Source organism: Enhydra lutris, unplaced genomic scaffold (genome assembly GCF_002288905.1).
Source record: "Enhydra lutris kenyoni isolate GAN:26980312 unplaced genomic scaffold, ASM228890v2 scaffoldscaffold39, whole genome shotgun sequence".
In the NCBI taxonomy this organism is placed as follows: Eukaryota; Metazoa; Chordata; class Mammalia; order Carnivora; family Mustelidae; genus Enhydra; species Enhydra lutris.
In genome coordinates this window covers 29,784,137-29,810,574 of record NW_019154123.1, presented here as the reverse complement: position 1 = coordinate 29,810,574, position 26,438 = coordinate 29,784,137, and the positions used below count along the sequence as shown (strand labels likewise).

The window sequence follows — 26,438 nt, the reverse complement described above, 5'->3', positions numbered from 1 at the left end:
CAACCTCTCTGTGTTATGGGAACATTTTCCACTACTGACCGGCACCAAGGGAAGGTCTGGGTTGTGCAGGACAGGAAGAAGAAGGACAGGGCAGATAACGCTCACAGAGCCCCCCCAGGGCCTGGCGCTGTGCAATGTGTCCAGGACAGGATTTCATTCCTATTTATTGAGCACCCACAAGGATTTAGGCCAGTGCTTCTCAAATAGGCAAAGAAAGGAGGCACAAACTCCAGCTTCAGAATCACCAGACAAGCTTTTCCAAACACATCTTTTCTGCCTGTAGAGGGACATGTGAGTTATGTATCTCAAATAGGCCAGGAGGTGGGGGGGGGCAGAAATCACTTTATAACCAATATGTTGGAGGCACCCCCATTCCACAGATGAGAAAGTGAAGCTTTAAGTACATTATACAAAGTAATATGGTTAGGAAGCAGTGGAACAAGGAGTCCACCCACCTCTGACTTCAAGCTCGGACAATTTCCCAACATTCTAGTCTATCTCCAGAGTACAATAAGAGCATATGTATTTCCAGAAAAACTAATGATTTGGCTTCATCCCTATGGCTACAGGTCAGTTCCCCCTACTTCCCCCTGATTCTTCATGCCATTATTTAAAAATAACCCAAGATGTTCTTAGAGGACCAGAGCTAGATAATGGCTGGAGGAAGGGCTCTAGTCCAAGGCCCCCCAGGCTGGACTTGTGAGGCTGGAGGAAAAGACAATGTATTAGTAGTCAAAAGCCCTGTCCCCGGTGTACATAGGAAATACCTGTCCTCTAAGTCACGACCTGCTGCATGATATCTGCTCCTTGTGCAAACTCAGCAGTCGGAGCTGAGGAGCTGTGAGTACGGCTAGGACCACAGAGGCCCCCAGGGGGGCTTTTCAACAATGGTGGCCTGAAGGATGAGGAGGGTAAACAGGCAGGATGGAGGGACAGCATACCCAAAGGTCCCACGTGTGAGCAAGGTACCTGTCTGGGAGGCAGCTGGGGTTCTGTACAGCTGAGACAAAAGGCACAGGAGAGCTGCTGGGAGAAGGCGAAAGGTGGGGGCAGACTGAAGAGGTCCCTGAGTTGGTGGCCAAAGTGGCTTTAGAATTAGCACAATGCCTACTAGCATAGGGTAGGTGCTCAAAAGAGTTTGAGAGCCTGTGAAGTTAATTTGGGGACAGGGATGGGGTAGGCTGTCCCTTGGCTGCAGAACACATCACTGAGAGTCATCCAAGAGTCTGTTCATCATAAATGAAACTGAAAGCCAAGTGGACAGTCTGGCCGATGAGCTTCTGAGAGGCAGAAACAGTGTGGCGCATGGAGAGGGAAGCCAGTCCCCCAGGGTCAGAATGAGCAAGGAGGAAGCCAGGTCTGGAGGTAGCTCTAAGTTAAGGAACTGTGGTCACAGACACTGTTACAGGGGGTTTTCTAGGCTGCTCCGACCCTCAGCCTGCTGGTGGGGCCGGCTCTCCAGGCTGTACACTCCTGACGGCAGGGTCTGGGACTCGTCCACCAAGACCGGCCTTGAGCAGACCCTCAACGAATGCCTGTGGAATTCTTCACGACTGAGCTGCTAGTCCCCACATTAGCTTGGAGAAATCCAGATGAGGGGACAAGAGCCATCTCCCCCAAGGGACCCTGGACTGAGGCCCAGCTCACATGCATGGCCCATGGTCTTCTCCATCTTGCTAATTTCAAGGCCGGGCCACAGGAGCAAATCAGCAGCGGGGGCCTGAGTTTCCATTCCCCTCCCAGAGATAGGCTGTGCTGCCTTCCCCTACTGCCCCCGCTGATCTCTCCCAGACGAGGGCCCTGGCAGCTTCTGGAGATTCTGCTCCAGACCTACGGACAAGCCCACCCGGGAGGCACTGGAGCCATTTTCTGAGCCCTCCACCCTCATCTGGGGAGGAGAGCACCTCCTGCTATGAGTGTGTTTAGGCCCTCCAGCGTGCCCGGAAGCACAGGATCAGCCTTCCCATCACAGGCTCCAGGGGCCCAGCCCGGGTGAGGCTTTGACAGGCAGCTAATGCGCACTGAGGGCTCTTGGGAATGTTGAGACCTGCCAAAAATCAATGGTGAACACAAAGCATTTACACTTTTGAGAGGCCGTCGCCTCGCCTATGCTTCTTTCCCTTGACTCCTTCTGCACGGAATTATGGCCAGATCCCAGGGGTGGGCTCTCCAAAGTAGCAAGTCAGCCTCTACAAGGCATGAGCACCAGCCCGCATGGAAAGTCCAATCTGCCCATTCAACACAGGGCCAGACTGCAGCTCGGGGGCTCATGTGGGCTACTCGGAGATGCAGGGGGCAGGCGTGGTGAGACGCATTTATAGACACGGGGCGCTTTTCCTCATCACCTGGAAAGGCCAGTTAAAGGCCAAATGCCAGCCCAAGAATGATGCAACACCCCCTTCCTGGTTCCAGCAGGTGATGGGTCCAGATCGCTGCTCGCGTCAGCGTCATCTCTGATTCCAGGAACCTCAGCCCTCCCGGCTGCCCTGCCCTGCACCAACCCCCCCCACCCCCCCCACCCCCGTCCTTTTCCCTCTGTCCTTCCCTCCTCAGCCAGTTTAAGTGCAAGATGAGGACACGGTCCAGGACAGGGCTGGCTCACACTCGTCCTAGTGTAATTATCAATAGCATCCCCTTTCCACACACGAAGGGTTGTAGCTTAAACAATAATTTCACGGGGAAATTAAACGTTCACCTCACCCATGCTGTACTTCCTCTCATGATGTTTGCCATTACTTACTGTAATCAGGCAGATCTAGAAAACGGGATCATTAGTGGGAGGGTCTAGTGAAGACGGCACACATCTTCCTTCCTACCCTCTTTCTTTCCTCTCCTTTGAATGTTATCCCCGATTTTGTTCCAGGAGGAATTTCTCTTAGCTAGCAAAGATGCCAAAATGCATCCCGTAGAGAGCTTGATACAGGCATCCCACATGTGTGGCTCTATATTTTCTATTAGGCAACTGAAGAAAAGGACATCTAATTAGTTGTACAGAAGGAGACCCCAATTAATTGTCCATGAGAAATACAAGTATCTGTGGCTCGAAGAGCAGGGAGAAGACTCTCCAGATGGGCCGTCCAAGAGGCCACTCTGGGTGTTGTTAATGATGTCTCACTACCACACCAAAGCAGGCAGGAAGCTTTGGGACTGGGGTCTCCATGGGTCTGGTTCCACCCTAGCTTATTCATGAGGCAGCACTGAACAGATAGGAGGTGAGATGAGGCAGTGAGCAGGCAGCAGCCACATGGCTCCCAGACCTCTCCTGTCCCCTTCCCTCTTCCCTTTGGTTTCTCTCCCTCCCTTCCTCCCTCCCTCCAATCTCCCAAAAGCATCTGCAGACACAAGAGGAGTTTAAAGGTGTTCTAATACACGGTATGGTTAATGTAGTTGCCAGTTCTGGTAAATGGTTAAGTCTGGGGATCTTATTATTTTCTTCCAAAATTATATTTCTGCACAAGAATTGTGCTTGGCCTTGACACTTTATTATTAAGTGAGTCTGAGGCTAGTTAGAAAAACTTTTGATGGAATTTTTTTCTAAAAATTTTATTTATTTGAGAAAGAGAATGAAAGAGAGCATGAATGGTGGGAAGGGGCAGAGGGAGAGGGAGCAGCAGACTCCCTACTGAGCAGGGAGCCCGACATGAGGCTTGATCCCAGGACTCATGAGATCATGATCTGAGCTGAAGGCAGAAGCTCAACTGACTGAGCCACCCAGGCGCCCTCATCTGATGGAATTTTAAATTACCAATCAAAACCAACTACTTCAAGTGATAGGAGAAGACATCTGAGAAAAAGAAAGTTTAAGCACCCCAAACTGTGGCCATCAGCATCCAAGGACCAGACAACCAAAGTCTTCAGAAGGTCTAGGCCAAACTGGTAGAAGCATTTCATCCATTTTTGCCTCAGTGAACGTTTAAACTCAAAGTCTCCACCGGGCAGTTCTTGGGCTTGATCCCGGTACACCACAGTTTGGCTTAGCTAGCAGACTGTTTGCTTAGTTGTCAATATTTAAAGATCAGAAGCTTTCACATTAACAATAGAGATTTCTGGCTTCCCTGTTGGGGGGGTGGGTTGGAAATCAGAAGATTTGGCAGCATGGGGTCCATATTCATGCAAAACAAATGAAAACATCAGAAACACCAGTCAAGGTCCAGGACACAGATGAGGTTTCAGTCATTTTTTTCCCTCCTTCTCTTTCACAATCCATCTCTAAATCTTCAAAAACTTGTATTACTTCCTGGAGGCATTTACCTGAAACTAAACTGCGATAGCCTGTATCCTGACTTTCTGAATCACAGACAGTCTCTTTTTGTGCCTGTTACAATAAGCTATATTCACCAAATGATCCCCTTTTGAGAGCATACCCAATCCCCCTCATTTTACAATTTTGTATAAAACCACCGCTCACCTCCATATGGTCTTGAGTATGACACGGTGCGAGGACCAGAGAGTGGGGCTCCTCCGGGATGGTCTTTGCAGGTGACCAGTGGGCACCCACATGTGCAGCTAATCATAGGCGACCCAAGTTTGGCCCATGAATCCCGCCCTGGTTCTGGCTGGCAATCCCAATCTCCAGGGGACTCAGAGGCCTCAAAGGCAGTCTCTACTCTGTTTATACACAAGTGTACTGCTTGCTCAACTGTAGGATGCCTTTGACTTTGGACAGCACCTGAAAGAATATGAGGGGTGAGGAGAGTGGTGACCTGAATGACCAAGGTCACACAACCATCTTCCCAAACCCTGATGACATCTTGGCAGAAGGAACGAGCAGAAAAAATGGAGAAGCTTCTCCTCTGCTCTGGTTCTTTCTTCTAAAAAATGATTCATCGTTACGTCCTTACCTTCCTTAAACCCTAGCTCCCAGACTCCCTGGAAGCTGAATACCAATGAACTACAGTCCCATGAAGAACACACATTTACTGCCAAGCCCAGCAGAATGCTACAATTGTATTGTCTTCTTTACAGTCCCCAGTTCAGGAGTCTTGGGTCAAAGAAGATAAAATGGTCCCCGCATCAGGGAAAGGGTTTCCCTTGCTTCGACTCTGTGCAGGTAGGAGGCTTCATTTTATGAAGGGTGGCAGTTTCCTTACAGGGAATCAAGCTGAGGCAGAGAAGCAGTCAAGTGCACCAGTGCCTCGCACCACACTGACTGACAGTAATGAGGCCCCATGAGCATCTCTGGGACTTCCCATTTCTGGAAGCCCACGAGGACCCGTGGCCTCATAATGAGTGCTCATCGGCGGCAGCGAGGACATACCAAATGTTCAGGCAAACTGTTCTACAGAAAGCAATTCTAGTTCCTAAAAAGCTTCCTCTTTTACGAGTAATGAGAAAAATTTCTCGAGGATGGAGACACTTGGGAAGGCTGAGTCCCTGGAGCAAAGTGTTCCTGTGGGCAGCTCCTTAATAGTGAGGGGTCAGTTCTGCCAACTGTAAGCAGATTATAGGGGCGCTCTATCACCAACAGTAAACGGCTCCTTTAAAGAAGGCACCCAGGCAGGTAGAGGAGGTAAGGTGTTCACTTCAAACTCAAGCCCAGTTTGAAAGCTTGCTATTTCTGCAGTGGCTAATTCTGCAGCCAACCTGGAGGCAGAGGGCCTGGAGGCTGACTATCCAGTTCCCTTAGGTCAGAAACGCAGCTGAAATGTGCACCTGCGGTGGCTGCAGAGGCACCCTCTAATTCCCCCCCACCTGCAGCCAGCCATGCTCAACTGTCCTTTCCACACACTGTCTGTCACAGAACATCCCTCTTCTACATGTGCCACTATGATTCAACTACGTTCTTTTGCTCTACACCCACCCCAAAGAAGACACTTATAGATGAGTCTTTTTTCCTGCCTGGACTGTAAATGAGGATCTCTCAATGAGAGGTTTCATTGGCAAAAGAAACACATTCTAGTAATGCAAACAGGGACAGTCCTCCTGGCCCATTATCCTTTGCTGGGTCTCAGTTGGGAGCACCTGCCCGGGGCCCACCTCCCAGTAGAACAATATGGAGAGGTGGTCCCACCAACTAGGCAGCAACCTCTGAGAGACAGGGTCTAGTTTCTCTCTACTGCTCAGCCAGAGCCTCAGCAAAAGCCTACTGAGGGAGACTTCTAGTGCACACAGCCTGGTCCGTCCTAGGGGCCTCCTGGAGGCTCTGCCCATACAGCGATCCCACCACCCTTCCAAAAAGCCTTTCAGAAGAAAGAAACATCTCACTTCTTTCTCTCTCTCTCTCTCTCTCTCTCTCTCTCTCTCTCACACACACACACACACACACACCTACCTTGGGATTCTGAAGGCAGCATATTAAGCCAGAATGACGTATATGCCACATGGTGACGTTCACAGTTCCTGCAGCAAGACATCTCTGTGGCTCGTCTGAGGAAGACCTCTAAGTAACAGGACTGGCTTGCCCTTGGGGCCTCCCCAAATCTTACCTGCCCCACCTCCTTCACGTGGCAATGGCTTTGAAAGCAGGGACATGTCTTCTGAACCTCATAAACTCTAAGGACCTAATCATGTCATTCACGTGCCTGATGAGCCCAGTGAAAATCGAGAATAACAATGTCTCCCACGGACTGTCTTTGAAAAAACAAACGTGGAAGCACTTTGTGCAGGAACAGCCACAGTGGGACTGTGGACCCCTCCCTAACAGCCGGCCCACGTGCCGCTGAGGAGGCGGGCTCCTCAGACTAAACTGGTGCCCCCTCGTGTATTCAGCAGGCATCTACTGTGTGCCTGGAGCTCGGTCCACACAGCCTGAAGAGAAAGTGCCACCTGGTCGCACCCTGATGCTCCCTTGCTTCCTCATTTGTTCCTTCACGGGGCATCTGCGTCGGGTTCCACACGACAGGTTTCTCGTCGATTTGGTGCCCCCCACCCCACGCCCTGGTACCGCTAACGGGTGGGAAGCCAAAACACCTGAACTGAGCTGTGTCTGCAGAGCAGGGAAGCCCATCCGTGTTGGACCAGGACCCCCACCTGCTCCGGAGCACCCAGTGTTCGGCAGCCTCCCTGGACCCCATGGCCTTCAGCAGGTGCTGGGGAGGCCACAGCTCGCCCAGAGGACACAGCCAGCTGATGGGTCACGAGTCCATTCATAATCACCTTACATTAGGGACCATAATTCCACTGCGGGGCTTCTGTGTACATCTTTTCCTTTTTAAAACACGTTTTCCCAATGGTGTGATTAAAGAACCACCACCTCACAGGAGTAATTTTTTAGGTCTACCTCCTCTTTTATTAGGAATTCTGTAGGGCCTCGATCACAGCCTCCAGATCCCACGGGCTCTGCCAAGCAGGCCAGCCTTCCGCCGCCCCAGGAGTGAAGAAATACTCAGCTTCTTTCTCAGTCCTACTGTAAAAGGTGGCAGCCTTTTTTCTCTGTTACTCAGATTTAACTCTAATAGAAACTGACAGGTTCAATCTTGGTTAATTTAAAAAAAAAAAAAAACACCATGAGAACAAGAGCCAAGAAATTCATTTTCGGGTGTCAGAGGGAAAAAAGAGAAGCTACTACCTGAAATGATGGTGGTGGTAGGGCTCCCTGCTAAAGCAGATTCATGCCCAGTGAGCAGCGGACCTGAATTTATATCAGTGTCAACCTTTCCAGACGTGACTGTTGAAATAACAGCCTGACATGAAACAATCTGGAGAGAGATGGAAAACGCTGGTTGGCTAGCTGTTAGAGCCGTGCCTGTCCATTTTCCTCCCTCATACAAACTGATTTCAGACCGAGGAACTTGAAGACAAAATGACACCATGAGTTCACACAACCCTCCTCGGTCCAGACCCGGCAACGGCAGAGAGGATGCTTTTAAAAAAATAATAATAACAGATTAAAAATGACATTTACAGATGCAAGGGTATGCTGCCTGGGATTAGCTTCAAAATAACAGAGGTGGCAGAAAAGGGGGAAGAGGAGAGGCTGGGGGCACAGAGGAAACCAGAGCAGCTGAGGGCCGCTCACCGTTGAAGCTCCATGAACACGGTAACACCGAAGCACTCGGCGGACTACGTGACTCTGTGGGTTTCTGTGTATGTTAGAAGTTTTCCTTTTGGGAGACTAGCTATGCTTAATACAAAATACTGAGTTAGGTGTAAGGATGGCCAAGACACACTGAGGCAGTGAACACCACCACCAACAAAGATGCACAATATATAAAGTATGAGTCCACTGAAACACACCTAACTACTGGTAAATTTGTAGAAAATTTCTGGAAAAATAATAATCCTCATATACTTCTCAGATCTTTAATGAAAATACCTTACTTTTACATAATGATTTTTTTTTTTTAATTCAAGGAGTGCAGCAGGGGAAAAGGACACAGGAGGGTTAAAAAATGAGATGAACATCCCGGTGGGGCAGAACCAGAACACAAACCTCACTGGTGATCAGGGCTAGAGCCACAGGCTGGAGTCTAGAAGCAGGCAGGTGTCCACCCTCTGCAGGGCACTGAAATACCCCCGCGGTGGGGCGGAGGGGTGGGGGAAGCCTCCAGGATCACAGTGGGAACAGGGACTGGGGTGCCTGCCCCCCTTCCTCCCTGCTCTGCTGCAACCACACTGCCATCTTCTACGTGCACAGCTCCCCCGCTCTGAGCTCCTGGTTTCCCGCAGAGGTATACTAAAAGTACCCTCCTTTATTGGGAACTAGTTGATTTCTCCTTGTAACATTGTCTATTTTGCAAATAGCCTATATTGCTTAGGGTATAAAGTAAACGTATAAAAACCCGCCTGCACAGATATGAAATTCGTGGTACTGATTTCCTCAGGGGAGGGAGGGAAGGAGGGGCCCACAGCACCAACACCGCAGCTGCAAGTGCAGGAAATACAGTATCAGGCTTTCTGTCTTCTTGAAGGAAGGATGGCATACCCGGCAGGGAATTCCTCAAACACAGGCAGGGAGTTCAGATGCTGAGAAGCCAAACTATTAGCACTAATTATGCTAAGTTATCAGTTGTTCCAATTTTACATAGAAGGAAACCCAAGCTCAGAAGTTAAGGGACTTCCCTTGGGTCACAGAACTAGTAAGCGGTGGAGCTGGGACAGGAGAAAACTGCCAGGACCGCTAAGGACTGCTACTGTATGCCAGACACTATGCACACACTGATTTCATCCTCCAGCCAACTCCACCGTATTTCCTACTACACAGTGCTATAATCTCCATCTCTCAGCTAAAGCAGCTCAAGCTCAGAGAGGTCAAGAGGCTTGCCCAAGGTCACACAGCTATGAGTGGCATGAGTGGGGTCATTTCACAGCCTCCTCTCTTACCTCCCTGCTAAATCCTCACTTCCTCCCCAGCTCGCCTGAGAGCCCTTCACCAGTCCTAGAAACGGGATAAGGCAGCCTGCAGATAAATTGGACATTTCCATTCCAAGCATCTGGAAAGAGGCTAGGCTGACACAGTGCTAGCAATAAAAAGCACGTGACCTAGAAAGGTGAAAGAGTAGACACTATTAAAATACTTAACACAAAAGCAAATTCCTGCCTTGTGGTGTGTTATCAGCAGCTGACAGGATTAGCCTGCTGCTTCCACCTCAGGGTGGGTCTGGGCTCAGACCAGTACACAGCTGGCCTGTGGAGCCAACAGAGAATGAACCGGAAGCCTGGGGCCCCCACCAACAAAGCTCCCATTCAGCAGCTCCTCAGGTGGCCAGCTCCAAGACAGAAAGACCATAACCAAAGGCAGTGATCCCGGCTCCTCTACACACACACACACACACACTCACTCAGTCACATACAAACATTCTCTCACATAGACACACACACATTCTCTGTCATATACATTCTCACACATACATTCTGTCTCACACACACATACATTATCACACACACACTCTCTCTCACACCCTATGTTCTCTGTCTCTCTCACACAAACACATTCTTTATCATACACATTCTCTGTCTCATACACATACACACACACACCACACTGTCTCACACACACACATATTCTGACATACACATTCTCACACACGCATTCTGTTTCACAAACACACACATTCTCACACATACATTCTGTCTCTCACACACACACACACATTCGGTCTTCCTCACACACGCAGATCATTCCCTTCTGTGAAAAAGAGGTTTTAATTTTTGGGTAGGGGTAGAGCTATTCGATTTAGCAAAACAAACAAAAAACAAGGCACCACATATATAAACAGCACATAATTGTTTTGTGTATGTATGTCCCCACGCAATATTTGGGGCATACCTACATAAAACTATTATTTGTTGTTCTTTTGAAATCCAACTTTGGTGAGTGTTGTGTATTTTAACTGGTAACCCCGTATGGTTGGGGTGGGGTAGAGTAGAGGTATCCAGTAGAACAAATAATCTTAAAAGGAAAACACAAGGAAAAGTTGTGAGGATTAGGGGAGGAAGGTGAGCAGGTGCCCTTTGCTGAGCATCCCTTTCATACCTGAAGCTTTCATGCATGTTGTTCGTTTGAATTTTCCAGCAATTCTATGCTTCCGTTATATTTATCCCCACTTATAGATTAAAAAACAAAACAGAGGGTCAAATAATCAAGCAACTTACAAAGCACTGGCGGGTAATTCAGGAAAAGTGGGACTATAATGCAGAGCTTCAGGTACAACCCAAATGCAATTTCTTCTGCATCAAGCTACTTTGCCTGCTGATACACATTTATAAGGGTATATACATACATAAAGAGGACTCGACAGATTTCTTTGCTTTTCCAATACCTTCATGAGGAAGCAAATTCAAAATGGTATCCTGGACTAACATGCATGTGTAAAAATACAGTTACCTCTTTACAGGAACCATTCTGCTTATAGAGAAAGCACTAGATCCTTCTCTCCTTTCAGTCATGTGCCCCACCCAACTAAACACATCATCTATGAGGACTACCTGTCCAGTGGTCTAGCTCCTCGACAAAGAAGCAGTCAAAAGCTCAAGACCATTTCCCCCGAAATGACCATGGCTCCCCAATTTTCAGATGAGAAAGGTCACGGGACATTTGACTCAACAGAATCCTGACAGGGACCCAAGAGAAAAGATACCTCTATCACTATCCTAGCATCCCACAATCCATCATTTCCCAGAAAGCACAGTGGGTTTAGTGTACATTTGGGGTAAGAGGGGTTGGAACTTTGGTGGGAGAATTGTAAAAAACAGAAAAACAAAAAACGTTATAGACTTTTCCCTCCACCCTCCTCCAAGCTCCTAACGTACTTCGCAGCGCACAATAGAGGGAAAACAACCATAAAAATGACTTAATATGTGCCCTTTTGAAGTACAGTAACTGTCAGGCAAGAGACTATAAAAATAACACAGTTGAGGAGATCCAAATTTATTTCTGCTTAGTGAGTTTCCAGATCAAAATGCGCTCAGTTAAACAGTCAAGTTTTGCTTTTGTACTGTTGTTTTCTTTCTAAATTTTCCTTTTCATAGATGTTAGCAGATATTGCTTATGATAAAATGTTTGCCCACCTCACACTCCACCACTTAGGGAGTGAGACTAAGTAGTTGTGGGAACCCCCACTGGTTCCTTGTTCCTCAAGGAGGGCGCAGGAAGTGGCACACGAGTGGGCAGATGCCGGCCTGGGGATGCCCCACCAGCGGTGGTGGCCAGGTTCAAAGCCATGGGGCTGGGGCTGCCTGCTCCTGCAAAGGGCCAGGCTCTGTCTGTCCTCGTCTTGCTGCTTACTCTCGATACCCTTCCACTCCCCTGCATCTTCTCCCACACCCTCCTACCCCCCAACCCCCGCCGCCCCACACAACCAAGCACAGCCTCCAAAGGTGCAGACAACCAACATTTACTCTTTTGGGCCACCGGTGTTTCCAGTTTTCCAGTGGAAGAAACACCCCACACTCCATTCAAATTGGCTACAAATATTCAAATTTGAAATATTCAAATATTCAATACGCCCAGAGCCAGTAGGGGGTACACTGGAGCAGGGCCGTCATTTGCAGACTTAATTATTAGAGGCTTTATAAACATTTCAGCTGCTGGGGGGTGGGTAAGTAAGGGGAAAGGGGGAGCACATAACGGAGGAGTTTTCGTTTCTGCTGATCGTGAGTGCACAAGCCCTACAACAGGCCAGGGTGGGGGTCTGCTGGCAGCAACAGAGGCCTCATTTTTCTCATTGCACATGATAATTAAAGACTCCAAAGGTGAGAAAAATTCAATTTCATTTTGGATCTAAAATCTTTCAGAGATTTCTTCTGAGAAGTCCAGATAATTAAATTGATTTAAGTTTCACCATTAATGAAATCCTGGATCTACAAAAACATAAATTCTGGCCAATACTGTTTAAATGGGATCACGTTTCCATTTCTATTGCGCAAGAAAATTCCAAACCAGGGCTTAAAGGCCTCACGGCTCTGACTGGATTTAATCAGGAGCCTGGTGCAAGTATCCTGGGGACCCTGGCCTTAGGAAGCAGTGAGGAGCCCAGCAGCAGACCAGCAGCCTCAGGACAGAGGAAAGACCATAAGGAGACGGTGAGGGTTGGGAGAGTAGGATCACAGTGCTGAGCGGGGGGAGAGAGGTCTACAGCACACCAGCTCCCATCCTTAGCTGGAGGAACCCCAGCCCCAAGCATAGAGAATTAGCATGTAGGACTCTGGACTCTGAGTTCAGTGCTCCTTCCACTGCTTCTGGGTGTTAAATCAAGAACCCTCAAGAACCCCTGATATAAGGTCCACCTTGTACAAAGGGGAGGGAACAAGGCACTAAGGCTTCTCTGAGTTGAAGTGGCAAGTGTTTACCTAAACCCTCCCCTCCAGTTCCCCGCAGACTGTGAGGCTCTGCTGTGTGACTGGGGGACAGCCTGGGAGAGGATGACGTCAGGGCGAACAGCCCACAAGACCCGGGAGTTATCAGCCCATTCAGAGGCCTCGCAGGAATTTCCTGTTATGGGATCTGTGTCTTGCACATAGTCACAAGCAAGCAAGCTGTCACTCTTCCCCACTTGTTTAGGGGAAACACGGGCTCTGGGGTCACTAGCAGCCTGCGCCCTGCAGCTCTCCAAAGACGGCCTGGCTCCAAGAATGCCCACAGGGAGCCGGAGGGAGGGTCTGCTCAGACAACAAAGGGCGGGCCAGCCCAGGGGGATGGTGAAATTCCAGCTCTAGCAGCTTGGTTCTGGGTGAGCTCTGGCACTACCGGGAGGAGGATTAGTCAGTAATATGGAACTCTCCGGACCCAGAACCATGGTTCTAGTTTTAACAAACACTTCTAGGTGTCTTTTCCTTTCCTTCATTTCCACTGTAAGGCATACAGTACACACACGAGACAGGAGACTGAGGTACTCCAGCGGCACCCTGCGCTCAGGTCCTCCTCCCCACCAGGTCCCCACCCCTCCGTAGGGAACACCAGGCCAGCTTGGGGGATCATTGCTGCCTTGGTTTTCCTTATAATTTTTGCCACATGGCATGCACCCCTACAGATTACAGTTAACTTTGCGCGGCAAGGCGTGTGTCCACTGGCTCTCTGTGGTTCTGTGTGGTACTGAGCTGGATGAAAAGATTTTCTTTATCCATTCTGCCATCTATGGACAGTTAAGTCATGCCCAGTTTCTGCCCACAATGCTGCAGTGAACAGCCTCCCTGAGCATGTCTCCTGGTTCTCAGGTGCCAGGGCTTCTCTACAACCCACGCTTGACGATGAAGCGCACAGCATCGTGTTGGAGGCTTTTTTCACAGTGACGAGGTGACCCCAGCTGAGGCTCCAAAGCCGTAAGGCCTTCCCCTCCTCGCGAGACACTGATACACGGGTTCTGCTCAGACAGAGGAGGGGTCGCTGGTGACTCAGAGGCCAAGAAGATCTTGGTTGTCACCAGACGAGGCAATTAAAGCTATACAAAGCCTGAGGTTGTAAAATTCTGAGCTTAACCAGAACCAACAACCCAAGCAGCTCAGCTTTCTACGAGAAAAAGTCTCCAAACTCCCCAAAAAGAAGGAGGCAGCAGCTACAGACTTGGGGCAGTCCCACCTGACACACTAGTCACCATATATGCAATATGGACAAAGGTGTCTCTAGGAGATTTAGTGCAGATTAAGAGATTAAAGACTATCTACAAATAAATCTCAGTCTGCCATGGGAAGCAGGGCAGGGGAAGGCGATGAGGGGCCTGAGAGGATCCTGGACGCCTCTGCCCCCACAGCCGCCACAAACCTACCTGTACACCGGCTGCATCTCTCTGGCTATGCCGATGACGGCGCCTGGCAGGAAGTTGTCAAACTCCTCGAACAATTCCCGGATGTTGGTCTTGTACTTCAGGTCCAGATCCAGCTGAATTATCCGCAGGATCTCTGGGGGAAAGAGAAAGAAAACAATAAGACGCAGACACACATCCTGGGAGGCTCAGCCACGGGCAGAAAATGAGGGGAGGGGGCAGAAGCAGGTATCCGATCACTCTGGAGGTCCCGGAATGATGCAGAGCTGTTGCTGGAAACAGAGGCCCTTCATGCCCCAGCGACCCACTCTGCATCAGAGTCTTCATGAACTGCCCGCCCCCCACCCCGCCTCTTGCACACATGCATTTTTTCTAGAACAAGGAGACCATATGCTCTACCTCGGGCCCACTGTCCTGGTGTGACTTTCAATAGCATGCTGCTCCATTCTCAAAACGAACCAGCCTGGATGCTTGGATGATGGATACCCTACCGAAAGCTCAAAGCTTACAGGTGTTTCTCTGTGAGGCACAGGTGGTAAATGACCCATGAGAGAGAGCGCTGGAAACCCGCCCTGACTAGTACTTTCTCAAACCCAGACATGCGCCAAATTCAGAGGCCGACAGCACCGCTGAAAGACCTCGGACACGGTTATATTTTTATTCCACTGTCTGAGAGACAAAGTGAGCTATAATTAGACAAACTGAGTCTTACAATTACCCGGCACATAAGTGCTATTTGCTTCCGTCGCCTCCAGATGACTCAGAGCAAGGAGGGTGGAGGGAGGCAACGGCTCTGGTCTCTCCTCCTCCTCCCCCCGCCCCACCCCACACCCCTCACCAAGCCTGACTCAGCTCCTGTGTGGCAGTTACGTCAGGGGACTGGACCCGGCTGCCCAGGACCCCTATCCTGCCCCCCACCAGGAGTGACACACAGGTGGCTGGAACCAAGAAGGGAGGAACTTGGTGCATGTCATGGGCAGGGCTGCAGGGGCTCCAAGGAGGGGGTGCTTGGGGTCAACCAATGCAGGAGAGAAAGCGCTCCACACTGAGGAGGGGGCCTGAGGTGGGAATCAGGACACGCAAGTGCAAGTTCCAGCTTTGCTGCTGCTTACTTCCGGGACCCTGGGAAAATGACTTCCCAAAACCTTAGCTGTCCCATTTGTTCAAGTGGGGGTGATCCGATGGGCCCCCTGAGCCTGTGATGTCGAGAAGTTGAGACAACAGATGGGAAACGTCTTGTATTCAGGCTGCAGAGCACAGCAGGAATCCAGCGTCTGGAGAGCAGGGAATTCACTGATGCCTGAGGCAGTCAAGGGAGACTTCATGGAGGAGGGAGGCGTGGGCTGGGCCTTGACACCTGAGCAGGGGTGGACAGCTGAGGCTCAGCGACGCCCACCAACACCCACCATCAGGCTCTCCCCAGGGCATGACGACGGTCTGAGGACAGGCTGTCCGGGGAGGCCGTCTGAAGACAGGGACCGCATCTTTGGCATCTCGGCCTCCACTCAATCATACTGCAGACCTTGGTGGTCAGTAAACACTCAGGAATGTTTGTGGAATTCAATAGGCATTCTCTAAATTCGTTTATGAAGAAATCATAGCTTATGATTCCAGAAAAACTGATTCATTTGTTCTTGTTCTCTTTTCCTCTGTGGCACAGAAAAAGAACATTAATTGACGTCCGATGTGAGTGTTTTGAAAAAAATAAGCTACACTAGGTGAGAACCCGGCAGCCCAGGCCAGAGGAAAGTGAGGGGGGTACCAGAGCCAGACTTCTCTGGCCCTGCAGGAAAGGGGTGCAAGAAAATGGGTGGGTGATCAGGAAAGGTGATGACTCAGGGGTCCGGAGGTTGGGAAGCCGCTGTGGTGACTTCACTCTCTCCCAGAAAGCTGCCCTCCACCAGGAGTGGAGAATAGGGACAGGCCACAGGGCAGATCCTCAGGGCATCTGCTGCTCTCAGAGGCAGTCTTGGAGAAGAGAGAGAAGGAGCCTGATGGTGATCTTAGAGAAGAACACCGTGTCCCTGGAGAGGATGTCTAGGAATGAGAGTCATAGTCACCAAGAAGTCACGTTGGGGAGGCCTCACACGCCCCCTCTAGCCACTTTCCTTTTCTTTCTGCCTGACTCCTGTACCCCAAGCTCCCACATCCACAGTATGCACAGTAGAGTGGAGCACTAATGAGACAGGGACGGGAGGGCACCGTCATCATCCCAAGGAGAGAAAGGACGTCATCACAGTTTCTGTCAATGAAGGGAGACAATGGCGTTTAGCCAGATGATGGGGAGGCCTGGGGAACGTATGGTGGGACTTCTGAGGCACTGACAGGGCTATGGAGAAAGGGGTTCATGTCATCCTCATGGCCCCAGGGGTACTTTCAATGCCACCAATGACAGCCACATGGAGGCATCCTTTCCGTGAGTGGTTCTTAAGCACCCAGCATTGCACAGGCACGAGCTTATTTCTCCTAACCACCCAACAGGTTGAGTTATTCCTATGTTCTGATGAAGAAACAGGCTTCGAAAAGTTCACAAAACGACAGCCCACAGTCCCGCAACAAATGAGTGCTAGGGCTGGGATCTGAACCTCAGTCAGCTTCACGGGAGAGCTCAGTGACCCTCTCCAGTGGAGCCCGACTCCCCTCTCACCAGAGAGAAGCTCCTGGGAGGCAGGCCCAGCACCCCTGCTACCCGCACAGGGGCACACAGAAGTGCCAAGGGTGTTGACAGACAAAAAGCAGAGCAACAAGCTGGCCAGATGTGAAATTTAAGTGAGGTCTTCTATAGGCAAGCATTTTGGCTAAAGCTGAAGAAACTCCCAGTGGCCGAGAGGCCAGTCAGCCAGCTGGTCGCCTTCCTTGAAAGCCTACTATGTGCTGTGTGTACTCCCTGGGCTTTCAAGGTCATGTACATCCAACCTATTCTCCGAGGAGCAGCCCCAATGCCTCCTTCCCTGCCCCACCTGGACAGGCCCTGGTCAAGGTCGTGGGCACTGACACCTGTGTCCTTGGCCAGACAGAGTGCTCCTTGAGGGCAGGAATGGGCTGGGAGGGCAGAGCCCTGGCCTTGTCTTAAAAGCCCATCCATAAATCTGAGCACCTTCCCTGCCCTCTAGGACCAGCTGGGAGTGAATCCAGAAAAGGTCATGTGTAGCCCTAAGACACTGGAATTCGATATGCTTTTATAGCTTTAGAACTCCTCGTTTGTCGAGTACCTTAGTTTGCTAAAAGGTGCTGATACTTCTATCAACAGGGACCTTCCCAGATGAGGTGAACTGGCTAGGAGCAAACTCACTGCTTCCCACCGATGTGAAAGGACTGGCCCGTTCCTACCTTTCCGGCTGAGGCTGGGAGATGCCCCCTTCTATCCTGAGAGCTGACAGCCCTCATGCAACCTGCGTTGTTGTGCAGGCATCTGTCTAGGTGGTTATTCTTTTGTGTAATTATGAAATAAGATGCCAAATTGTAAATGTCACTGCTAGAAAGAGGAAGATGCTCACCAGGAAGGCTGGAAGTGATTAGGGTGAGATTCTCTTAAAGGGCCCTGTTCCTCTGGCCTCTGGTCCCTGCTGTCATCCTCTCTCTGTGGGAATTACATGGCGGTGCTGATAGGCCCTTCTGAGGGTGCAGTGAGATTGGTACATGGCAGTGACAGCCACAGTGATGGCCCAGAGAGGATACTGGTTGGGTGGAGGACAGCTGTAATGACAGCATTTAGGACCACTGAGATTTAAGGAATAAATAGGTGAGAGAATTGACTCCAAAGGGATGAAATCTATAAAGCATGGGGAAGAATGTCCCAGAAAAAGGACTAGACATCTTTAAAACTCAAACCAATGGCCAGCATCCAGGCCTACCATGTCTACAATGTCAGAATCCCATGAGAGTATGATAAAAAAACAAAGAGGACAGAATAATCTAGGATAATAGGTCTGAAGGAAGAGCCAATCTACCCATTACACAGATGGGGCAATCTGTGTAATGGGTAGATTACAATCTGAGGACCAAAGAAGAAGTGGGCCTTGTCAGGGGTCACACTGTTGAGCTAAGTGGCAACGCTGATCCCAGAACTCAGGTCTCTGATGGCTTAGCTAATGCTCTCATGTCAGTCGGTGTTCCCCTTCCACTACCCACTCCCATTATGGATCATAAACTCCTCAAAGCAGGGAACATCGTGGCCAGACTAGTATGGCCCAAAGGGCTGTGCACAAGACTAGCCAGGCCCCCAGTGCAAGGAGCTCATGGAGGGTCTGCCTCTCACACCATGACAACGAAACTTGAGGATGAACAGTAGTAGCTAAAGAAAGATCTCCATCATCCACATACTGGATAGCCAGCTTCCAGGAAATTGCTCTCCATATTCCCACACTACCATCAGGCAGGGGTCTTAGAGAACAAACAAAAACAACAAATCTTTGGGTTTCTTGGGAACCCACCTTGAGCTGCACTACATTCAAAGGGAGGCAGGAGCCAGACTTTACAGCCAAGGGCCACACCATCTACTGGTGTGAGAACAACAACCACCAGTAGTAAAACACTGTCCCTGCACTTCAGCCTCTGCCCGCCCCCAGCCTGGCCATCTTCTGTTCTGGCTGAACCCGTTCACTCCCAGAAACAGCTGGATGAGGGGACTTCCCACCAGCTCCTTAAACCTTCAAATCTTGCTGTGTCTGTGTTTAATCTCAAAAACGAGGTGTGAAGGGTGTCATTTTCTCAGGTAGGAGGAAGCTTGCCTGTGTGTTAGGAAGAGTCCTGCATGGGCACCGTCCTCAGGTGAGCGCCAGCACTTACGCTGGTGGGCCAGGCCCCTCAGGGGATGACAGGATGCAGAGGCGCTGCCAGCAGTGTCACCTCTCGGGGCAGCTCTCAGAACATGGCTTCCCCTGTGGGATGGTCACTTGGTAAGAGATCGGGCAAGCCGAGCCAGGCCACTTCAGGAAGCAGAGGAATTGTTGCCTCCTGGGTACAGAAGGTGGTCCGGGGGTCCTGGCTGAAACCCCCAACCACAGGACTGACAAGTGTCTGACCATAAGACGGGAGCCACGGAGGTATGTCAACCCAACATGGGAAAAGATGCTAAGGATCTAGGTCTGAGACCTATTTCCTGTTGAACTTCAACTCCAGGGGGAAGTAAAGAAGGTGGTACTGTCTTCGCGAGAGGCCCCATCTGCTCACCTCAGCCTCTCATGCTGTGGCCTCACTAACAAAATGGTCCACTCCTTCCTAGCAAGTGCGAAAAGGAAAGACGAGACTACAAGTGGTGGCTAAAGAGGCAGCTTTCAGGACCTGGAGACTCCAGATCTGGGCAGCACTGAGGAAGTTCCTAACTGTGCAGAGGTGTTCTCGGGGTTCGGGAGGCCCAGCCTGGCAGGGCCCCGGGGGCCATTCACCACAGAAGGCAACATGCATGGCCTCAGAACCGGCTGGGAACTTCCCAAGTCAACATTCCCCTGTGGAAAGGCTTGAGACAGCTCATCATCAGCCTCCAATTAAACCAGCCACAAGGCGTGTCATCTGACCATGGATGGAATTACAACCCAGAGTGAGTAATTAATGATCGCCAAAAACAAACAAAAGGGGGGAAAGAAGCTTCCTTTCGTCTCCCCTCCCTTCTCCTATCCCCAGAAACCATTCCTGGTAGATGCATCTTCACATGCACAAAACAACATACAACAAAAGAGCCCGGGAAATTAGGAAAAGACAGACATGCTTGGGTAAGCCTACCATCCTGGACAACAAACAGGCCTTCTCTGAGGGGCAGAACAACCGTGCAAGCGCCTCATTTCCCTCTGTCTGGAAAGAGCGTCAGAGCTTCCCAGAGATAAATATTTACAATGCACCAGAGGGCTTTCGGCTCAGAACACCAGGCCTAGCTTTCCACTAACCAGGAGAGGGTTCAGGGAGAAGGGGACACTGTGACAACCCAGGCTCTGTGAGGTGTCATGAGGCTGAGACTCTGGAAGCAGCTGCTCAGACAGGAAGCTTGACTTCTCACCGTCTGCCTAGAAATATGGCAGCCATCGGCCACCTGCTTCATCAGCCTCTGGGGCTTCTTCATTGCCGTTGGGCAGGACTTCTGGCTGCCGGGGGCCGAAGGGCCACTGAAAGGTAGACACCTCCTCTAACAGAAGGAGGCCCACAGCCCAGGAGAAGCTGTGCTGAGGCCTGAGGGATAGGCCCAGTCCCAATGCACCGCGCCAACCCCCTCCCCCCACCCCCTGGACTGGCCTCTCCTGCTGCAGGGTCTCGGGCCATCATGGCAGACTCCCACCCCACCCCCCAACAATGCACTGACCCCAGCTGTGTCCCCAAGGGCGTCTGCACTTGGAATGGGCTGTAGTGGCTCTCTTATCCAACTGAGAACTTGGGTCTCTTTCCAGCTGGGCTTTTCCCAGTGCCCCCAAAGCCCCCTTCCCCACTCCCTTCACCCTGTAAGGCCCAGCTGCAGGACAGCAGGCTAACTAGGGGGGAAGCTGCCATCAAGCAACACAGTGGAACACGCCAAGGGTCCCGACTTCTGGGGCTCCTCCAGCCTGGTCAGACGAACGGTCTCTCCCTGGGAGCAGAGAGAGGGTGTCTGTGTGCCAGGCACAGGATGGGGGCTTTCCACTTGCTGGTGCAGCTCAGGAACTTGCACTACATTTTCTGCTGGGTGGGCATCAGTAGCTCCTGTGTTCGGAGGAGAGACCTGAGGCTCAGAGAGTCTGGGCAGCTTGACGAAGGCAACCCTTGACTCGAGAAAGCATTGGAGTTGAGATCACAGACTTCCTCACTAGATAGTGTGTTTAATCCATCACACACAGGTTTTGGAGAAAAGCCTTTAGACATCCCCAAGTCCCTTTTAAAGTCCCCCTACTTTTAAACACAAGAAATGCTGCCACATCAAGGGCAAAAACATCAGACAGCTCCAGGCCCCCCTGGCATGGTAACTGGGACTTCTGTGGGCAGAGAAGGGGCTCCCACTTCCCACAACCATCCCCCTCAAGACCCTCAACACGGTGAGCTGGAGAATTCCTGGGGTTCCCTTTCACTGAGCAGAGATCAACAGAGAAACTTCAGGAAAAAAGGGGGTCCCACACCACAGAAGTTGAAAGGAAGTTTTCAGTGACGATAGCCAACCTGTGTAAGATGTGTTATTATATTCATGTAAGCATCCAAATACTCCGAGATGGGCATGATTATTTCTACTTGACAAATGAGGAGGTGAAGAACCTTGGTAATCGAGATCACATGGCTGGGAAGTAGTGGAACTGGGACTCACATCGAATCTGCCAGGCTCTAAAGCCCAGACCTGCTCTTCACCCCCACACGACCCTACCCTCCGGCCCCCAGATGGCCATGGACGCAGCCGGCTCGGTTCTGCCGGTGCTGCCCTGCTGCGGAGCCCCCTACTCTCCTGGGGTTCCTCTCCATTTTCCACATCAGCAGCCAGCCCCTGCCTCTGAGCGTGGAGGGAAGGGAGGAAATGGAGTTCCTAAGAGTGATTTATACAACCTGTTAGCAGCACTGGTAAAAGGTTTGGGGGCCAAGAGGTTGAAATTAATGACCACAGTCAGTTTTATGTATTAGCTATACAACAAATTCTTTCTTCCAGCCCTCCTCGCCCCCTCTCAAAATTAAGCATGGAAAACTGACTGTGAGCTATGGGCCCGCTCTCACATTTTTTACAACCATCACCTCCTGTTTTGTGGACAAAACAAAACAAATTATTATGAAAAGACACAGTGTTTACTCCAGCGCCGGTATGACATGTGTCCCCTCCCTCACCCCTCGTGCCTTCAGTGACTAGGTATATAAATCACATCCTTTAAGCGAGGACAGAATTTATTTCCAACTTGGCTGAAAAACTTTAGGGACGTTTATAATATATGACAACCATACAACACCTGGTCCCCATTTTCCTCTCACTGCTATTGCCAGTACGAAATTATAGCTCAGGCACTTTTGTATGAATTTCAGTCTGCAGAGGAAACTGGATTCTAGATGTGGAAAGCAGAATGTCCCCCTTCCTTTCATTTCTATGGCACAGCTGTCCGTGGCCCCCGCTGACCTCTCTACAGCTTAGAGCTCTCTGGGGTCTGCTAGTTTTATTTTTTATCTGCAAGAGCTCAAGCCCTGCTTCCTATTTGGGGCACAATCACATTCTCACTTTGTTCACCAGCCTGAGATGGATGCCTGGTCTCCGCTCTTCACCAGCAGGCTTTTTTTCATAGACCCCTGGGGATGGCAGCTGTAGCAAGCCGTACTCTTTGGGCAGAATTAACAGGTGTTTTCTGAAAATAGCGATCTGGTTACCATGGGTCTGCCTGAATGGTCACAGATCAACTTTCCAAATGGCTCACCCTGAGGTTGTTTATGGGAATTATGGGGGCTCCTGTTTCTAATCTCCTCTGTCCTCTCTTTTACCTCCACCAGCCACTTTTTCCCTCTTTCCCGGCATTTGTGGATTCACTGTAAAATTAGGAAAACTAACCATGCAGCTCCTCATCCCTATGCTTTAGCTCTGGCACACACTCATGCCCCTAGCCCAGCCAGCCTGTTCAGGGCCTGTCCACCACAGCCCTGTCCCACAGGCCTCCTCAAACAACAATGGCCACAACAGGACTGACTGCTTACATTTTTAGAGTACCCAGCAGTGTTCGAAGTGCATTCCCAACTCACGAAACTCTTTGTTATACTTGAGCTCACTTAAACCTTCCCACAACCCTCAGGGGCAGGTGCATCTGTATGGGTTGGGTCCAGCTGCTATAACAGAAGACGTCAAGCAACAATGGCTCGAATAACATACGAGGACCAAGCTAAGTTACCCAGGTATTACAGGACTGCTTGTAAAGCTCTCAGAGGTCCTGGCCCCTTCTACCTTTCCATTCTGTTATCCTGGGTCTGGTTTCCATTCTCAAGGTCACTGCATGGTACAAGATACCTACTGGGGCTCCAGTCAGCTTGGCTGCTTTCCAGACAACAAGGAGGAAGACAGGGACAGGTGCCCACCCCTAGCCCCCTGCCATAAGGCAGACCCTTTCAACAACCTTCCTGGAAGTCCCGAATTTAGTCACTTGGCCACACCTAGCTGCCAGGGAAGCTATGAAATCAATGCTCTTACCAGGCATAATGCTGCTCCCAATAAATGGGATTGGCTTGCAAAAGAAAAAGGACAGAACAGACAGAGGGCAGCAACCAGCAGTCCTTCCACTGCCAGCACATGGTAATTCCACCCACTCTACAGATGGAGAAATAGAGGTCCAAAGGATTAAATGCTGCTAAGGTTCCACTGTCAATGATGGCAAACAGGAACCAGGTACATGTCATCTGACCTGTATCCTCATCCACAAAGTCCCCTCCTTCGCCGCAGCAGAGCTGCTGGTATGCTCTTGCCGGCACGCCTGTCCACTCACCTTCCAGACCTCCGCTCAGCCGTCACCTGCTCCTTGCTGGCGGACAGGCCCACTGGCCCTGGGCTGCCACCCTCAAGGACTCCAGTCCCCCACCCCTGGCCTCAAGCTTCCCTTCCGGCCCAGCTCTCCACCCAGTGTCCCAACGTGTCTCTTAGAATCCAGACATGGTCACTAGTAAGTGGAACCATGCCGGAGCTAGCCAGACTGCAGCGAGCCCGGCAGACCCTCCAGGCAGGGTCATAATCCCCAAACAGTCTCTGTCCTGCCGTGGGGTTCTGGGAGCACCAAACCTCCCTCGGGGGTGCCCGTGCAAGGACAGCTGCTGCCTCTGAACTCTGTTTCTGGTGACAGGCCTCTGGCATGGGTGGCACGTTGTTCCATCCTGGAGCTGAAGGCACACTCCATGCACACTGCCTAGTCACGTCCTAGGCCAGGACACTGCCCAGCAGTCCTGGATGACAACGGCCACCCAAACACAGACAGTCTGGCTGACAACCTTGGCTGTCTCTCTCTCATGTCACTAATAAAAACTGTATTTTGGCAATTCTTCCTGGTAGGAATGGTGAATCCTTTACTCTTTCCTGGGGCTCAACTTCCTGGGGCCTTTTCACCCCGCAGACTCATCCTTCCCTTGGTAGAGTTCTGTAGCCCACCACTGCCCTCAGAGGCCCAGGTCGCCTTCTGCACCCTCTCCAGTGGTACATAGCAGAAGGACCTGCCACCGTGACCAGGGCGTGCTACTGAGAAGTCTGCACGAGGAGGACAGGTGCAATCGGGCGGGGAACGGCCAACTCTCCCCCAAGGAGAAACAGCAGGTTCTCCCGGGACTGTGGGGCAGCTGAGGGGAGAGTGGCCCACCATCACTCCTTGTGCCCAGAGATCCACAGCACGGCAACTTTCACAGAGAAAAACCAGTCTCTCCATATGGGGAACCCAGAAATACCTTTCTGAGATTTATATGTGAAGACCTACCCATTCCCTTACCTTCTGCAGCAGGAGAAAAAAAAAATAGGACTTTAATCTTTTCGGGAGCAGCACCTGTGGCCCCGTGACAGTCTGCAGACTGACTTGGCCAGTGGTCAAATAGCTCTTCAGGCTCCCTGTCTCCTGAGCCAGGCTTCTTGCCAAAATGTCATGTTATTTTATTGATTCTTACGCTACAATTAAAAGAAAAAAAAAAAAAAAAGCAAATGATCTATCATCGCCTACAAAATGAGGTTCCAAAGGCCAGATCCTGAGCTCGGTATTTTTATGCGTTTTACCTCACTTAATCCTTACAGGTAGGGTTTACTGTCCTCATTTTATGGGTTATCCCACCAAGACAGTCTGCGTTTCAAGGCTTTCATCCCTGTTTCCGAAGGTTAAGGGGAACCCCACAGGAGCCCGAGTCTGCTGGGTCGTAAGAATTACCCAAGAACAGGGAGAAGTCACAAGACTCCACTCTTATTTCCATTTAAAATACAACTTTGCCTTTCTTTGGAGCAGGGCGCTCAAGAAACCCTCTTCTAACTTATTCCCGTCCCAGACTCTACAATAGAAAAGATTCTGTCTACTGAACTGTACCTAAACACTAATTAATTCATTTCTCTGTTTTAATTAAATTTTAATTTCATTTAATTAACTAGTTTCTATTTTTTAATTAAGCAGAATTTAAGTTATTTGTTTTCATTTTTAATTAAAGACATAAAATATAATACCAAACTGACATAACTGTAGATAATAGAAAAAAAAGGAGAGAGAATTTGGGCTCTAAGATATTTCAGTATGTATTTCCTAGGAAACAAGGCCACTCTCCTAATAGTGGTACTACCACCAGATCCAGGAAATTAACATTAATACATCACTGCCATTTAATCTAGAGCCCCGTACAAAATTTGCCAATTGTGCAAAAACAAAATTTGTGGTTCAGGATGACACAGAGTGGTCCAGTCTCTTCCGCCTAAAGTCATTCCGCAGTGTTTCCTCATCTGCCACGGCCTGGGACAATTTGAGGAGTACAGGCCAATGGCTTTGTAAAATCTCCATTGAGGCGCATTTGTCTAATGTTTCCTTACGATGAGATTCAGGTTATGCATCTTTGTCAAGAACAACACAGACGTGATATTATGTTCTTCTTTCTCAATCCCATCAGGACACACAGTATGTCAATCTGTCCCATTATTGATGATGTTAATTTTGATCATTGTGAAGTTACCACTTGTTCTCTAGAATAACAGCATCATGGAGGGAAACATTTCAAGACTATGAAAAGGTCCTCTTCATGAACAAGTTTGACTCTTCTCATCTGAATAAAGGATTACTATAATGGTTATCACCAAATGGGGACTTTCCAATGCCTTCATTCTCTCTGTGTTTATGAACTGGCATTCCACTGTAAAGAAGAAGTTTCTAGGGCGCCTGGGTGGCTCAGTTGGTTAAGCAACTGCCTTCAGCTCAGGTCATGATCCTGGAGTCCCAGGACAGAGTCCGGCCTAGGGCTCCCTGCTCAGCGGGGAGTCTACTTCTCCCTCTGACCTCTCCCATCTCATGCTCTCTCTCACTCTCTCTCTCTCTCTCTCATTCTCTCACTTGCTCTCAAATAGAATCTTAAAAAAAAAAAAAAAAAAAAAAAAACAACTTTCTGGCATCCCCACTTACAGCAGGTCATGCCAACCTTTCATGACTGGAAGGTTCTGGTGCTACCTGCCACAGGGGCCCTAGACAAGGAGGGAACATCAGGATTGCTGTGATTGGGACTTTCAGTCCATCCTCCTCTAAGCACCTGATGGCTGGAGGTGCTGCGGAACAATGACCCTCTTGAAAAACTTCTAGCACCACCAGGCTAGAGCGCCCTGGTGCATTCTCACAAAAATAAATAATTGAAGAGAAAAACAAGTATCACAGACAGTTTCAGAGGGCAACACCACCC

The 26,438-nt window shown here is 50.0% G+C and overlaps 1 protein-coding gene across 1 annotated transcript in view; it reads right to left on the bottom strand.

Annotated features, from left to right (window-relative positions):
- The window catches only part of LOC111155075 (xyloside xylosyltransferase 1), a 156,078-nt gene that overhangs the window by 53,205 nt on the left and 76,435 nt on the right, over window positions 1–26,438 (bottom strand). Inside the window, exon 3 of the mRNA XM_022515111.1 lies at window positions 14,142–14,274. Within this exon, the coding sequence (XP_022370819.1) occupies window positions 14,142–14,274 (133 nt within the window). The remainder of the gene's footprint in view (window positions 1–14,141; window positions 14,275–26,438) is intronic.